The sequence below is a fragment of the Citrus sinensis genome, chromosome 5 (genome assembly GCF_022201045.2).
Source record: "Citrus sinensis cultivar Valencia sweet orange chromosome 5, DVS_A1.0, whole genome shotgun sequence".
Classification (NCBI taxonomy): Eukaryota; Viridiplantae; Streptophyta; class Magnoliopsida; order Sapindales; family Rutaceae; genus Citrus; species Citrus sinensis.
Window position 1 is genome coordinate 35,501,804 of NC_068560.1, and position 16,285 is coordinate 35,518,088.

General features: G+C 36.6%; 3 protein-coding genes across 3 annotated transcripts; 2 read left to right on the forward strand and 1 right to left on the reverse strand.

Annotated features, from left to right (window-relative positions):
• Positions 1–742: 742 nt before the first annotated feature.
• On the forward strand, positions 743–2,422 carry LOC102620540 (probable carbohydrate esterase At4g34215). Its single transcript, XM_006473204.4, has 2 exons — positions 743–1,523; positions 1,879–2,422. The coding sequence occupies exons 1-2, from the start codon at positions 930–932 to the stop codon at positions 2,197–2,199; spliced, it is 915 nt and encodes a 304-aa protein (XP_006473267.2). The 5' UTR covers positions 743–929; the 3' UTR covers positions 2,200–2,422.
• Positions 2,423–6,734: 4,312 nt separating this feature from the next.
• Positions 6,735–9,697, forward strand: LOC102621273 (D-3-phosphoglycerate dehydrogenase 3, chloroplastic-like). The gene is made up of 5 exons (XM_025095959.2): positions 6,735–7,416; positions 7,715–8,091; positions 8,166–8,276; positions 8,377–8,472; positions 8,766–9,697. The coding sequence occupies exons 1-5, from the start codon at positions 6,885–6,887 to the stop codon at positions 9,435–9,437; spliced, it is 1,788 nt and encodes a 595-aa protein (XP_024951727.2). The 5' UTR covers positions 6,735–6,884; the 3' UTR covers positions 9,438–9,697.
• A 1,487-nt stretch (positions 9,698–11,184) lies between these two features.
• On the reverse strand, positions 11,185–12,856 carry LOC102621554 (probable isoaspartyl peptidase/L-asparaginase 2). The gene is made up of 4 exons (XM_006473206.3): positions 12,550–12,856; positions 12,121–12,354; positions 11,943–12,029; positions 11,185–11,860 (listed from the first exon to the last, which is right to left on the reverse strand). The coding sequence occupies exons 1-4, from the start codon at positions 12,709–12,711 to the stop codon at positions 11,354–11,356; spliced, it is 990 nt and encodes a 329-aa protein (XP_006473269.2). The 5' UTR covers positions 12,712–12,856; the 3' UTR covers positions 11,185–11,353.
• Positions 12,857–16,285: the final 3,429 nt, after the last annotated feature.

The window sequence follows — 16,285 nt, forward strand, 5'->3', positions numbered from 1 at the left end:
CTCACACACACACTCTCTAATTGCTCACACTCTCAGAATTCTCAAAAGCTTAGAAACTTATAAGCTTAACTAATTTTAGGGATGATTCTGAATGAAGAAATGGCTTCAATTTATAGGCTTTAAGCTTGCACTATTCCACCTAATTCCTCTGCAATTTGTCAATCTTCATCTCTGTCAATTTGACAAGTTCTGCTAACTTTTCCATTTTTCTTCATTTGATGCAGGATTGTCAAATGCCAAATATTCTATAGCTTGCAATTTTGAATTTAGAAGCCACTTTATTGACTTCTCAACATGTTTACGACAAGATTAGAAAAATTTAGCGACTAGGGAGGAGAGATGATCATAAAAAGTTTATGATAATTCTATAAATTATCGAATTCTAATTTCTGTAATGATAAACCATATCACTCATTTTAGCTTTCCTGGATCAAATCTATTTTCTATTCGCTTGTTTTTTGTATTAGATGTACATAAAAAATGGAAACAGTCTATTTAAAAATGTTTCCAGTAATGCCTTTTGGATCCTTGTGAACACTATATATAATTAAAAGAGAAACTTCAAAACTTTCTTCAAGGTTATGTGTGGCCCATCAATTTTATATTGACTTTCTTTAATTGATGCGACGTGAACCTCTACTTGTGAACTTTGGGAGAAATTAAAAAAAAATAATTCCACATGCGCCAAAAGATGCTAAGAATATCGCATTTATATATATAAAGCCATAGGTAATAACTAAAAGTTGCTTAGAATATGGAAAAATATATATGAAGCAAAAGGGGAAGTATGAGACAAGTAAAGCAGTCATTGAACCACTTTCTTTGAACATGTAGTGCGAGCTAGATTCAGAAAGAGGAGAGTCAGGGGACCCTCCATTTGCGACATTTTGCCGCAAAGTGAATAAAATCAGGTCTTTAATTGACGGAAAATGTTTGCCTGGTTGCTGTGTTTGATCCTTGTATCTGAAGCATGGCCCGTCAAATGTCAATACCAACAGCAGCAACTAATCATTTTAGCTGGGCAAAGCAACATGGCCGGCCGAGGCGGGGTAACCAACGACACTAGGACCAACAAGCTAACCTGGGACGGAATTGTTCCTCCACAGTGCCAGCCAAACCCTTCAATCCTCCGACTAACCGCAAAGCTCAGATGGGTTCTAGCCCATGAACCTCTCCATGCGGACATTGATGTGAACAAGACCAATGGTGTTGGCCCAGGATTGCCTTTTGCTAATGCTGTGTTGACCAAGGTGCCCAATTTTGGTGTGATTGGCCTGGTTCCTTGTGCCATTGGAGGAACTAATATCAGTCAGTGGAGAAAAGGGAGCTCTCTTTACGAGCAGATGATACAGAGGGCTCAGGTTGCTTTGCGGGGTGGAGGCACAATCAGAGCAGTTCTTTGGTATCAAGGAGAGAGTGATACGGTAAATCTTGAAGATGCAAAACTGTATAAAGAGAGATCAGACATGTTCTTCACGGATTTACGCTCTGATCTGCAATCTCCTCTGCTCCCAATTATCCGGGTATAATCTTTTCCATTTCGGATTCATTCTATTTGATTTCTTGATTAGTTAGTGCAAGTGAGCTTCAATTACAACGAATATATCCAGTTTTTATTTAGTAGGATGATCTTGATCCAATCAATTTTAGCATCGGGGGAGGGCGTTAATTACAAAGCCAAAGTTTATCAGATTTGAGATTGATAACCACGTGTCTAGGATTTCTTTGGCCCTAGGTCAATGCATGTGGATGGTGCTATAATGAACTGAGACATTACCCAAAAATAAGATCTTTTAATTCCAACGAGCCCAGCTGCATGTGACTAAAACCAATAGCAAAATATGCTAATGAATAAATGTTTGGTGGTTGTTTTGGTAGGTGGCACTGGCATCAGGAGAAGGGCCTTTCATAGAGATAGTGAGGAAAGCTCAACTAAGCAGTGACCTCCCGAACGTGCGATGCGTAGACGCCATGGGACTACCACTTGAGCCGGACGGCCTGCACCTCACTACGCCTGCACAGGTTAGACTGGGAGAGATGATGGCTCATGCATTCCTTCAGTCCATACCCAGCTCCATTAAAACTACCTCTCACAGTCACAGTCATTCTCCACCAAAATTTCCACACTTCATTTCTTACTTTTTGATACTTCCCCTGCTGACACATCTCTTTTGGATGATTTTAACCTTCAGATATTAATCATTTTTCGATAATTATTCTCCTGCCATGAATTTCATTACGTACTTTTGCCTTCTTGAATAACATACAACTCAGATTCTACCTGTGAAATTTGAAATGGAAGCATTAACTCCCTTGTGAAGGTAGATGTGTTACGCTTTAGCCAAATATTTAGAACTCGTATGTGTTTAGCAATGAACGAGAGCTCAAATGATGATAAAGCAAGTTTTATTTTTTATTTTTACTTTGAATTTTGATGGCCTTTTATTTTTGCTGATTGGTTAAAAGTGGATTTCAAACTGATTGAACTGGATTAAATCATTGTCACCTCCTACTTATAACATAATATAAACATTTTGTTAACATATAGTCGATATCCAAAGCTTTATCGGTAAGTATTGCCCTGAAGCCATTTTAATGATATAAATTGATGGGTCATCTACCGCTTCCGTGTGAGTTATGGTTAATTTGATGTCCTATAACAACGACAAAATGACAAAAATAAATTATAGTAACAAGGTAATCAGACAGTCGACCAGCTAACAGCTATCGAACACTTAAGCTGGATATCATGGATGGATGGTAATTTCATCCCCTCTTGCACGGAATTATTAAGCTTGACATGGGGCCACATTGCCCTGGCAACATTAGAAATCTTAGCTGGATTGATTGCCTTTTAGAGGAATACAGAAGAAATATGCTCCTTTTAATTTCTTTCTTAACTGTAGTTATATAATTATTTGGGTTGGTGAACAGGGCTCTACATTGAACAGCTGGAGTAATGAGGCTCTTCGAGTTAACCTGTCATTGTTAGTGTTCCGTATCCTAGAGGGTTCTTGTCGAATTTCAAAACAGGCTGTGAGCTCCCTACCGCACTGCTTTATGACGTAAATTGTGCTTAGCTCGAGTCGGAAATGATCACCAACAGTACCAGGTGCAAATATCCAAATATGGGACAATGAGAATATTCTCACAAATTCAATTTGCTGTGGTTGTCTCTGATCAGTTAGCGAGTTAACATTGATTTCACTCTTTCATTCAGCAAATTTGCGATTGATCTTGTACCCCACTCTTTTCGCATACACTAAAATCTCTCCGTAATGATACTTTATATAAAAATAATCTTTATGTATTCATAAAAAATTCTAATTTTAATTCTAATTTGGGTCAATATAATAATAATTATAATAATAAACTCCACATCGTAATAAATTATAAATTCTCTAAACCCTATCTCTCAAGTAACTTGCTTCCTCATAGTGATAATTATTTGTATTTTGTAAATATAAACCTTTAATGTAATAAAATATTTTTCTAAAGTTGTTTGAGACAATAATTTTTTTTTTTAAGTTGTTATCATATTTTAAAACTTATGGTCACATAATAACTCGCTAGCTAGTAGAACACCTTGTTAAAACTAAAATATTTCTAATTTCTCAAATATATTTAAAATTTTATAGAGTTGACATGCTCCATTAATTAATTATTAATGTATTTGCCTCTATATTCTTTAACCAGAGATAATTAAATTAAAACAATAATTTTTGAACTAGAGTAACACTATGCTTACTCTGGATACTCAATTGGGATACATGAGTTTTGAATAATCTTTTAAAAAATATATACTTTTATTTTTATATGATCAAAATTTACTTAATTATTATATTCTCAATTATTAATTACTGATTACACTTAAAAATACATGTATATTTGTTCGTATAAAGATTAGATTATATCAGATCCTTCAGGCTAAACCCCACAAAGGGAGAAAGAGAAACCTTTTATTTCGTTAGCATTAAGCAGACGCTGGCAAAACAAAAGCAATATTCTTGAAGTACGAACTAGGAAGCAGTGAAATAAGATCATGAACGTGTCTAAGTTACTAACACTTCCTGAGTTGCTACTAATAGCACATTCTAGTTTGGCCACTACTGATCTTCCAAAGGACATCTTTATTCTAACAGGGCAGAGCAACATGGCCGGCAGAGGAGGGATAAACGGCGGAAAGTGGAGGCACGTTCCCGCCGGCGTGCAAGCCCGACCACGTCTATACTTCGACTGAGTTCTCAACTTTCATGGGAAATAGCGCGAGCCACTGCATGCGGACATTGATGTTGGCAAGACTTACAGGCTTGGACCAGGGATGGCGTTTGCCAATGAATTACGAGCCACCCCCTGGGTCTGGCTCGAGATTTGGTGTGGTGGGCTTGGTCCCTTGTATGGTTGGTGGGACCAAAATAAGCCACTAGGAGAAAGGGACAAAGCTTTATGGTGAGATGGTGAAGCGTGCTAATGTGTCAGTCTGAGTGAGTCGGGGTGGAATCATTCGGCCGATTTGTGGTATCAGGGTGAGAGTGATACAATTGAGAAGGAAGACGCTGATGGATATAAAGGCAGCTTGGAGAGGCTTATCTTGTACTTGCGTTCTGATCTTAATACTCCATCTCTCCCCTTTATCCAGGTTTTTCTTTTTCCATGTTTTTGCTACCAAAATTTATTTAGTGCGTAGAATATTTTTCTACTATTTGTGTGCATGCGTGCTGGCTAGCATTGGCATATACTAATATACAAATTAAATTTGGGTGCAAGCATGCAGGTGGCACAGGCTTTGGAGAAGGGAAATCAACTTACCGAATGTAAAATGTGTAGCCGCGGAGGGATTGCGGCTTAAAGCTGATCACCTTCACCCTACTACAATTTATGAGTTTCATTTGGCAATTAAGGGTGCGCTTCGGATTGAGATTGGGTAATTGTAACTTAAAAGTTACAGTATTAAAGTGTTTGGTAAACACTAACTGCTGTAACTTAGAAGTTATGTTAATATAATTTTTCACTTATATGATGGAAAATCAATTATATATTTAATAATTTGGTAAAATTATTATTTATCACATATTATTAACTTTTATTTTTATAGTTATAGATTTTTTTTTCTACATTAGATGTGGTTTAAAAGTTACAGCACCTCAATCCAAACAGGACCTAAGTTAGGTCGTGCCCTTCTAGCTTCTTATGCCTATTTGCACTATTCTAAATACTCTCCAAATGTGTGATAGTAAATGATCAGGATTCTCTCCTGATCTGATCATGTCCTGAGTAACTGATTGGTTATTAATAAATAAATAAAATAAAAGAAGTTAAATCTTACCCATAACTACCACTAGAAAACACGTGGCAAAAGATCATTAAAAGCTTAGTAATGCTCAGATTAGGAGAGGATATTGTTTTGACAGTAAAAAGAAGATTGTTTGTTGATTTAGAGCTCAACTTAATTATTCTCTCAAGTAAAGTGCATGTTTATATATCGTCAAAACCTTTTTAAAGTGCTGGTACATTTAGTAGTTTGAAATGCTTCTATTTATCATTAAAAGAATTAACATTGTTGTTGTTTTTTTTTTTAAAATAAAAACTAATACAAATCATATCATAAAACCTCAAAAATGAAAGGAAAATTTTTCATCCCTATAATACAAAAAAAAAAAATCTTAAATGCTCTAAAATATCACTCTAATTATTCACTACTTATCATGTATGTATGTAAATTATCATGATCTTACAAAAAAAATAAAAATAACTTTCTTTATTCCAAAGACTTTGTAATGATTCTTTCTTTTTAATTTTCAACATCAATTAGCTTACACTTTTGGTTGAGTGGTGAACTTCAAGATCAAGTAACCTTCACTTTCACATTGAAATACATAAAAAAAAATTAAAGATGTAAAAACTAGAGACAGAATAGAGCCCATGAACACATAGAAGATTAGGAGCCAACTTTTTTTTTTTTTTTTTTTTGAGTTTAGGAACCGACTTCTTACGAACCTTTAATGACAAACAAATTCGGAATAAAGGCGCTTGAATTAAAATGAAAAAAAACAAACTTGCTGTGTCTTTTTTTTTTTCAGCAACTATACACATTACAAAATTACAAACCCAAATCTCAAGGCTCAAGTAACTCGCATACAAAAAAAAAATGGCAATAAAACTATTATTATGCAATAATTAAATTTCCGAATATCGAAAGCAAAAGCTATTAATATATTGCATTTCATATTCGAAAAATATTTAAAGAACTTTTTTCAAGCTCCGGTGCAATGTCTCGATTTATTATTGAAGAACGTTGCTTCTTAGAAAGAATTGAAATCGACCATTCAAACTCCATTTATGAGAAGTTGTGTGATATCTGAAGAAAAACAAATCTTAAAAAGAAAATTACAATCATTGTCCTTTAAATGAATTTAATTTAAGGGGTATTTAATTTGGTTATAAAAAAAATTACTTAAAAATGAATATTGAGATAAACAACATTTGAGACTTCCCAAAAAAAAAAAGACACTTCAATGAGAATAGGGGCATTAACTGATAATTTTAAAACATAATTTTAAAAGAAATTAGATTTTCTCGTCCTACTAAATTTTTTAAAGTCTCTTAATATATGGATAAGATTTAATATTTTTTTTATTTATTAACTACTCACCCACACTTAAAATATTAGATATTGGCCCTATATAAATCACATGCGTGAAAGTCATTTTTACATTATTTTTGTTGGTCGCAACTCGCAAGTACCTTAGAATTGCCCATAAACAAAACAAAAGTCAAATCCCTCAGATGAGGAAACTTAACTGACGTGGCAGCGTTTAATTGGTCTTTTTATCTAAAAGAAATCCGAAAACAATCTGGAGAGTCAGAGAGACGGAAGAAGCAAAATGGCAGCGGCAAGCTCAACGAAGAAGTTAATGTTGGCTGCAAGCCCAAACAAACCAAGGCTCTCATCAACGCTAGTTCCCCCTGCAACAATCAGAGGCCCTCCCCGCCGCAGAAAGACCAAACGCTTCGCCGTTTTGGCCACCTTTATAACCTCAAAACCCACAGTCCTCGTCGCCGAGAAACTTGGCGAAGCCGGTCTTGACGTCTTGAAAAATTTCGCCAACGTTGACTGCTCGTACAACTTATCTCCTGAGGAACTCTGTACTAAGATATCTCTTTGTGACGCGCTGATTGTGAGGAGTGGTACTAAGGTTACTCGTGAGGTGTTCGAGTCCTCGGCTGGACGGCTTAAAGTTGTTGGTCGCGCCGGTGTAGGCATTGATAATGTTGATTTATCTGCTGCCACTGAACATGGCTGTCTTGTCGTTAACGCCCCTACGGCGAATACTATTGCAGCCGCGGAACATGGGATTGCGCTACTCACGGCTATGGCTAGGAATATTGCACAGGCTGATGCTTCCGTTAAAGCTGGTTCGTCATTATCTTTTCCTTAATTGTTCATTTCGACATTTTTTGAAGAAACGTAGGTATGTTTTCAAATGAATGCATATTTTCATTGTTTTCGCTGACTGAAATGAACTTAAATCACTTATCATGCATACGCACATGATTTTGGCTGGGACTTAATAAATATCAATAAATAAGTATTTTTTTCATTTGTCTAAAGTTTATACTACGCCTATATCGTTGAAAATTTTGCACATTAGAAATAGTTTGTGATACTAATGTATAACCACTATCTCACTGGTGAGGATTGGTGGGTATCCAGGGAAGTGGCAGAGGAATAAATACGTAGGTGTGTCGCTTGTGGGTAAAACACTTGCTGTGATGGGTTTTGGAAAGGTTGGTACGGAAGTAGCACGGCGGGCTAAGGGCCTCGGGATGAATGTAATTGCGCATGATCCGTATGCCCAAGCGGACCGTGCTCGTGCAACTGGTGTTGGGTTAGTGAGCTTTGAGGAAGCCATATCAACTGCAGATTTTATCTCACTGCACATGCCTCTCACCCCTGCTACATCAAAAATGTTCAATGATGAGGCTTTCTTCAAGATGAAGAAAGGAGTCCGTATTGTCAATGTTGCCCGCGGTGGTGTAGTAGATGAGGAAGCTCTAGTTAGAGCCCTGGATTCTGGAATCATTTCTCAGGTCGAATTAAGTAAATAAGAGCTATTCGATGTATCCAAAGACGGCAAAGGTGATAATTATTTTTGTTTGTGCAGGCTGCCCTTGATGTATTCACAGAAGAACCCCCAGCAAAAGACAGTAAATTAGTGTTACATGAAAATGTTACTGTGACTCCACATCTTGGTGCTAGCACTACGGAGGCACAGGTATGCTTTACCAGTGAATACATATCTTGAATTTGGTCTTATTTTATCTTTTTCCCCTTTTTGGTTAAGTAGCCTGACAAATTTGGCTTGCTATATTCAGGAAGGTGTGGCCATTGAAATAGCAGAAGCTGTTATTGGGGCCCTGAAAGGGGAGCTAGCTGCTACTGCTGTAAATGCACCCATGGTTCCTGCTGAGGTATCATTTAATCTACATCTCTATTCTCTCTGTTCTTGTTTATATGAACGTGTGACAGGTAAACATAAGACCAAACTCAATGTAGTTATTAGCTTCTAATTCCTGCATTGCTTAAGACCTTTATGAAAACTTCAGTTCAGCTCTCCCCATGTTTCTAGTGATGAAATTGAGGCTAGATATTAATTAATTGGTGGATTTTGGACTCTCCATTGTATTCTATGAGACTACATGAGCCATTGCTCTATTCATGTGTAATTGTAACTTCACTTCTATTATTTTTCTTATTATTGTAGGTTATATCAGAACTTGCTCCATTTGTTACACTTGCAGAGAAGCTTGGCGGACTGGCTGTGCAACTGGTTGCAGGTGGAAGTGGTGTGAAATCAGTGAAAGTTTCTTATGCTTCAGCCAGAGGCCCTGATGATCTTGATACTCGGCTGCTCCGAGCAATGATTACCAAGGGCATAATTGAGCCTATTTCCAGCGTTTTTGTGAACTTGGTAAATGCCGATTTCATTGCTAAACAGAGAGGTTTACGGGTAACCGAAGAACGCATTGTGTTGGATGGTTCGCCTGAGAATCCATTGGAGTTTATTCAGGTTCAGATTGCAAATGTAGAGTCTAAATTTGGAAGTGCAATTTCAGACATTGGCGACATTAGAGTAGAGGGAAGGGTGAAGGACGGGAAACCCCATCTGACGAAGGTTGGTTCGTTTGGGGTTGATGTGAGCCTGGAAGGCAGTATCATACTTTGCAGGCAAGTAGATCAACCAGGTATCATAGGGAAGGTAGGTTCCTTGTTGGGTGATAACAATGTAAATGTGAACTTCATGAGTGTGGGAAGAATTGCTCCACAAAAGCAAGCAGTAATGACCATTGGTGTGGATGAGGAACCCAGCAGGGAAGTACTCAAGAAAATTGGGGAGACTCCTGCCATTGAAGAGTTTGTTTTCCTCAAGCTATAGTGCAGCAAATCCATTCGATGTCAGTTTAGAACGCATTCTTAGTAGGTACTTCATGAGTGATTCTGCTTTGGGTTGTCTGTGTAGTCATCATTCGTCCGTCAATTTGTATGAATATGTGTCTTCAAGTTCTGGCTTCATTACATGTTAACTAGTTTCTTGAATGGTCTTACTACTCTACTTGCCCGGGTATTGGTATTATTTCCGGTTCTTGTTATTCTCAAATTTACTTGAAGCAAGCACAACATGATTTTATCTGATTATTGCGTGGTCTGAAGAGAAATTATCATTTGACTGGGTTTGGCAAATATCTTACTACACTGCACAAGTCGCGTCTGCTATGTCACGGTTCTGGACTACTCTTTGGCACGGACTTATCATGTTGCACTTTAAATAGGGAGAAAATCCAGCACAATATTTACGACATTATTCATACCGACATGAATAATATCAGCCAATGATGAAGCCACCAGTAACGACTAACGAGTCTATACATAGAGATACTTGGCCAAGATGTCAAAGGGGAAGATGCCACCACATATGAAACGTGTCCACAACACATGCCTTATAGCCAGAGGAGCTGAACTTATTATATGCATGGTGGGTCTTGTATATGGATATCCAAACAGAAAATCTACACCCAAGAGAGTTGTATAAAATTTTTCAAAATCGGGAAATATGAGCACTCCGAAGGTATATTCAATAGTCTCCTTTGTTCTATACTTTTACTCTTTTCTTCGGCGTAGCTTGTTTTATTTTTATTGTTTTGTTGTTTTTTTATGGGTAAATTACTTGTTGTAATGCTTTTCAATGCGTGTTGCCAGGGAACTGAATATGTAAACGAAGAGGGAGCAATAGAAACCAAAGTTGAGACCGTAGATTACAGATCATCTGCAGGGGAAAACAGAGAACCCACGAAGGAAAAAGTGGGAGTGGTTCATCTGACTCGCAACAACAGGGCCTCTGGAACCAGGGGTGGCTTCTTGGCTCGTACAGCTGATGCTGTGTCAAAAACTGTTCAAGCAGCTAAGGACAAAGTTTGGGGTAGCAGCAACAAGTAGTAAACAAATCGGCGTGGGAGTAAACGGCAACATGCTTGTTTGCTTGAAAAAGTTTCAATAGTTCTGAATAATGACAGTATGTTTATTTTATTGTATCATATGAGTGCCACAGTTATAGTTGGACTAGGTGGCCTGGTTTGATTAATGGGGACTAGTGGGATTGTACAAAAGCGTGATTTTGCAGGATTTCAAAATCAGAGCACGGCTCCCATCGTTAAAGAAAATTGGTTTGCTTTCTAACTCCTTTTACATGAATATCGGTACTAGATCGCAGCCTTTCACAAAATGTCAAAAAGTTTCAAATTACTACCGCCACCCACTCACCAGACATAAACGTGCTTAATGGGACCAAAATAGAAGTGGAGGTGGAGAATTCGAACTAGAACAAGTGGTTGATCAAGAGTATCCCAAAAAGGGATTCGTGAAACATACACAATTTACTGCAATAATACCTGAAAAATTTAAAAAAAAAAAAAAGAAGCTTAATAGAGTACTAAGCATATTGATATTCGTAACGCAATTAATAGTAGTAAAAGGCTTGTGTTAACAGCCGCCGGTCAAATGAGTGATGTAATAGTAAATTACAGCCATCACATTAGTGTAAATGTAGGTAACAAAATGGGGATATATAGGTGGGGTGAACTTGTAATTTAGAGGGGGTTTATGTTAATGTAAATGTAACTTAAGAGTTAAAAATTGGGAGTCCATTTTATTATTTTATAATAAAGCATCATCATAAGACTGCGCCAAATCTACGACACGCTAGACATAACAACACTACACGAGGTGCGGCAATCAACAGCACCAACATGAGTCATGACCAAAGCATTAACAGAGCTAACTAACAGTTAAAAAGATTTAAGGCCAAATGCCAACTTCCATGAACCCATCCTCGGTAGCACAACCCCTGAACATTCCATTAGCGTTGAAGCCACAAGCCACTTCCCCATTCTTCGACACCGCGATGAGTCCAGCTTGCCCTTCATCGAGCCTCTCTTTAATCACAAAATCAACAGCCTCTTGCAGGCACAAGCCTTTGTACTCCATCACAGCCGCCACATCACGCGCCAAGGTCGCACGTATGATGGCCTCCCCTTCTCCCGTGCATGAGACCCCACAAAGATTAGAGGCGTAGGTCCCAGCACCAATAAGAGGCGAGTCACCGATTCTGCCGGTCCTCTTATTCATCAGCCCTCCCGTTGACGTGGCTGCAGCGCACCGACCCTCCTGGTCAACCACAACGCACCCAACCGTTTCTGGGGCGTACAGGCTTATTGGAAGTCCGTTCATTTGCAAGGGGCTGTCTGTGGCTGCAGCTCCAGCGCTGCAGGTTTCGAATCCCCCGTTTGGAATTCTGTAATCAAACTGGTCAACGACGCAGAGTTAGAAATTGACTGACTTGACAATTTACTTTGATGCTGAAAAAATTACAAAACAACGTACGTACCAGGATTGAGTTTGCTTCCTTGGCTAATTTTAACATTCCCACGTTCTCTTCGGTGATGAAGTATTCATTGTCGAACAACTCAACACCCTGAATAAAGTTTAATTAACGTGTAACGTGTCAGATTTAGGAGCATGCAAAATAAGCACACACGTGTCAGAGGGGGAAAATGGCAAGTGACCTGCTGTCTGGCGAATTCCTCGGCCCCAGAGAAGGCGAGATATGAATGGGGAGATTTCTCCATGACGAGTCGCGCAAGAGATATAGGGTTTTTAACGGTGGTAAGCCCAGATACGGCGCCGCAGCGTCTCTTGGGCCCGTCCATAATGCTCGCCTCCATCTCCACCGTTCCATTCTCCGTAAGTGCAGATCCACGGCCAGAGTTGAACAGAGGATCCGTTTCCAGTTCTCTCACCTGCGTTGGCGTAAACCCGCCAATCATCAATAATAACCAAATGATTAATTGCATTATTTATTCTTATTAAATTGAAAAAGAAAAAACAAACATTAACCGCAGTGAAAACAACTTGGCTTGTTCTGTATGCCAAAAAAATGGTTACTGGTCTAAGGACATGCACAGAGAGAATGCAGTAAAACGAGAAAGACATACAACGAGTTCGACGACGTCGATAGCAGGGCAGTTAGAGCGAAGAGCGGAGATGCCAAGATTAAGGCAGCGAGTGAGGAGTTGTTTGGCGGCCTCTTGTCGTTGCACGGGAAGATTGGGGTCCACGCCAGCGCCACCATGCACCGCTATAGCCCATTTTCCCATTTTCTTTCGGTTGTTTTTGCTTACTGCTCACGCGCTCTCGCCCCCTCGCTCTGGCCTGTTTGGTGTTTCTCTTTTGACACCTATGAAACTGCTAATGCTCACTTTATATAGACGTTTTCCGGACTTCAAAGGGATCTATGAGTTGGATTTTAATTAGTCTACCAATATATATATATATATATATATATATATATACAGTTTGGATTCCCTTTTTAACTGTTCTCTCTCCTCTCGCTTTGCGTCTCCCTTCCCACTTGTTGCGGGACAACGAATCGGGGTTTTGCCTGTGACCATTATACAAATTGTTTTCCTTCTTTCTTAAAAAATAAATAAATACATAAAATTTATAATCAAATTAAAAAAAGTGTCGTTTCGTGTTTAAATTTGAATATCAAGAGTATACGATCTCATCCAGCCCCCTTCTTAATTGTTACACTCTACATACACATATTATACAGGGACTTGTTCAAATATTTAGGCTCTGTTTGGTACTGACATATTATATATATATAATAAAAAATAATAATATATAATAAATATAATTTTTAAATAATAATTTTGACAAATTAATAAAGATATAATATATTTTTTATTATATAAATATAAAATTAAATCAATTTAATTTTTAAATTATAATAATTAATATTTATCAAATAATTTAATACCATAATTTAAAAGGTATAACTGTCCAATCTTAATTTTATAGAAAATTTTATCTTACTTTATATATTAGTGAAAGAAAAAAAAAATGACACCAATTTCATTAAGAAAAGAGGCGTACCTGCTGTGCTCGCCTCCAAAATAAATCTTTCTGGAACCGGAGTTGATTACCGTCCCCATATAATGAAATATCAATTCCGGCTGTGGTCAAGGCGATGCCAGCTATGCCGTGACGGAGAGAGAGCTTATTTTTATTTTAGTATCGCACGTGTTAATGCAATAATTTATTAGAACTAAATAATTCCTAATTCCTGCACGGAAAATCGAAAATAAGTACTAAAATATTTAATATTTAACCAGATTTTCATTGTTTCAATGAACGTGGCCTATTGGTTGATTCCCCCAGCCTCATTCCAGTGAAGTGGATCCTCTTGTGGTTTCCACATACTCGAAATAAAAAAAAACAAAAAGGAAAGTCTATTTTGGTTGCGAGCAAATTCATTGTCAAATTTTTTTAGGAATATTCCAACCGCTCACGTTGTGGAAAAAGGTTCAGTTTTCATTCCTTTTTTTTTTTTTAAATGAAAACTATTGCAATTTCTTCAAATCCACTTAATTCATGTGACGAATAACAAATTCAAGGTCAAATGGTCCTATAAATGAATAATATTAATTCATTGGATGCCGATTTAAAACATGAAACATGCTTTAGTATTTTTCTTCTAAAGCTTGATATATTTATTTCTTGATTTATTAAATATAGAAATAGATAAAATAACATTTATTAGTTGGCTTTTGATAAAATCATCCTGATTCATGTGATAAATATAGGGATGGCAATGGGGGTGGGGTGAGGGTGGGGAGGCCTACCCCATTCCCTAATAAATTTATGGTGCATTTACTTCTCGGATTGGGAATGAGCTAGAATCAGAATGGGATAGAATCGGAATGAGCTAGCATCAGAATGAGAAGCAGGAATTAGAATAAGTTGTTTACTTACACTGTTGGAATCGGAATTGAAATGAATTTCATTATCATTGATGTGTTTTCTTTATGCTGGAATCGGAATGGACTGTTTCAAATTACTAAAATACCCCTTGTTGCTTATAATGATAAAATATATTAATAAACTTAATAAATTAATAAAATATTATTATAAGGATAATAATAATAATAATAATAAAATTAATAAAATATTATTATTCATAATAAAATAATTTATTATAAAAAATAATAATTTATAGTATTATATTATTGTTCTTTGTTAAATAATAATAATAATAATTTTTATTAACAATAAAATAATAATAAACTTATAATAATAATAATAACAAAAATTATAATATTTTTTATTGATATATATATATATATATTACTATTATTAATTATATATTTTTATTATTGATTTTTTTATTATTAATATTGAATCATAATAACAATATTATTGTTGTTGTTGTTGTTATTATTATTATTATTATTACAAAATTTGTGTGATCCAAAATCAACAAATGGCAACAAACAGAATCAAAACCAATGAACGGGCGATAATGGTGACTGGAAGCTTTCGGTCCACGGTGAACGAGCGGGAAAGTCGAGATCAACGAACGGAATCAAAACCGGCAACAAAAGAGCCCACACCCACAATTAGATCAACGACACGAGTCGACGATTTAAGATCCAACGACAGACCAGCTACGACGACAATCTCGGAACGGACGGTTGGCGATTCAGCTTCGAAGACGAGAACACGGGTCACGGCTCACGGGTTTTAGGGATTTTGCTTTTTTTTTGTATTTATATTTTTGATTTAAATGAGTGTAGTTTAGGAATATTTGAATATGAGTGGGGGTAAAATGGGAAGTCCCGATAATGGGAGACTGATTCCCACCTCCCCCATGCGAATCAATATCAAATTCCCTATTCCCAAATAGTTGTGGGCCCCACTAATTTGATTCCGATTTCTACTTCATTTTTGCTAAGTAAACACGTCAATTATTCCGATTCCGGATTCTGATTCGCCAATCCGGGAAGTAAACGCACCATTAATGGGGTGGGGATGGGGAATCCCCATATAGGGAATGATTTCCGCATCCCCACCCCATTCCCCATTTGTCAGTTTTATACTAGGTATAAATACATGATTTCAGTAAATTAAAAATTAGAGTCTTAAAATAAAATCATTACCATATTATAAAGTATTTAAATTATTTAAAACAAATATCTAAAAGTTTGAAACAATATCTTAAAATGCTATCAAAACTTTAAAATATTTGAAAAGAGCAGCACCTTAAAAGAGAAAAGAGAACATAACCATTTTATAGAGTTGAAAAATAAGTATATTGTAGGATTTTCTTTTATTCATATCATGTTTATATTACATAAAAATAAAAAAATATTAATTGACATTATAGTTGATAAAATAAAATAATTAAATAAGAATTAAAACATATTTATATATAATAGTGATTGGAGTGGGGGTGGAGTGGGCAGTACAAAATCAAACCCCACCGGCCCACCCTGTTAAGAATTTGGAGATTATTTTTCCCCCACTCCCTACCCCGTTTCTCAAAAATGATTCAAAATTTTCGTTATTTGGGGTGAGGCTCCATGGGGTCTCAAACCCGTGGAGGATTTTGTCATCCCTAGATAAATAGCAAACCAAGGGAAAAAATGATTCTCTAATTGTCAAATATTTATTTTATTTAATTAAACGCGAGGTTTAGACATGAAGAGAATCTTTTTAATCTTCTTATACAAATTTCTATTAATATTTAATAATCTTATGAGATTAGATCGCTCCTCCGAACGTCAAATGCAGTTCACTGTTTTTGACCCCGTCACATTGCTTAAATAATTTCACTTTTATTCAATGAGATTCTTTCCGATTTTCTACCAACCCAGAAATCTTCATCAT

Excerpts from the sequence above, each read along its gene's own strand:
- LOC102620540 (XM_006473204.4), top strand. The coding sequence starts at position 930 with ATGTTTGCCTGGTTGCTGTGTTTGATCCTTGTATCTGAAGCATGGCCC. Across the intron at positions 1,524-1,878 it reads CTCTGCTCCCAATTATCCGG|GTGGCACTGGCATCAGGAGA; the intron begins GTATAATCTTTT and ends TTGTTTTGGTAG.
- LOC102621273 (XM_025095959.2), top strand. The coding sequence starts at position 6,885 with ATGGCAGCGGCAAGCTCAACGAAGAAGTTAATGTTGGCTGCAAGCCCA. Across the intron at positions 8,092-8,165 it reads ATTCTGGAATCATTTCTCAG|GCTGCCCTTGATGTATTCAC; the intron begins GTCGAATTAAGT and ends TTGTTTGTGCAG. Across the intron at positions 8,473-8,765 it reads CACCCATGGTTCCTGCTGAG|GTTATATCAGAACTTGCTCC; the intron begins GTATCATTTAAT and ends TTATTATTGTAG.
- LOC102621554 (XM_006473206.3), bottom strand. The coding sequence starts at position 12,711 with ATGGGAAAATGGGCTATAGCGGTGCATGGTGGCGCTGGCGTGGACCCC. Across the intron at positions 12,355-12,549 it reads TCGACGTCGTCGAACTCGTT|GTGAGAGAACTGGAAACGGA; the intron begins GTATGTCTTTCT and ends ACGCCAACGCAG. Across the intron at positions 11,861-11,942 it reads AGGAAGCAAACTCAATCCTG|TTTGATTACAGAATTCCAAA; the intron begins GTACGTACGTTG and ends GTCGTTGACCAG.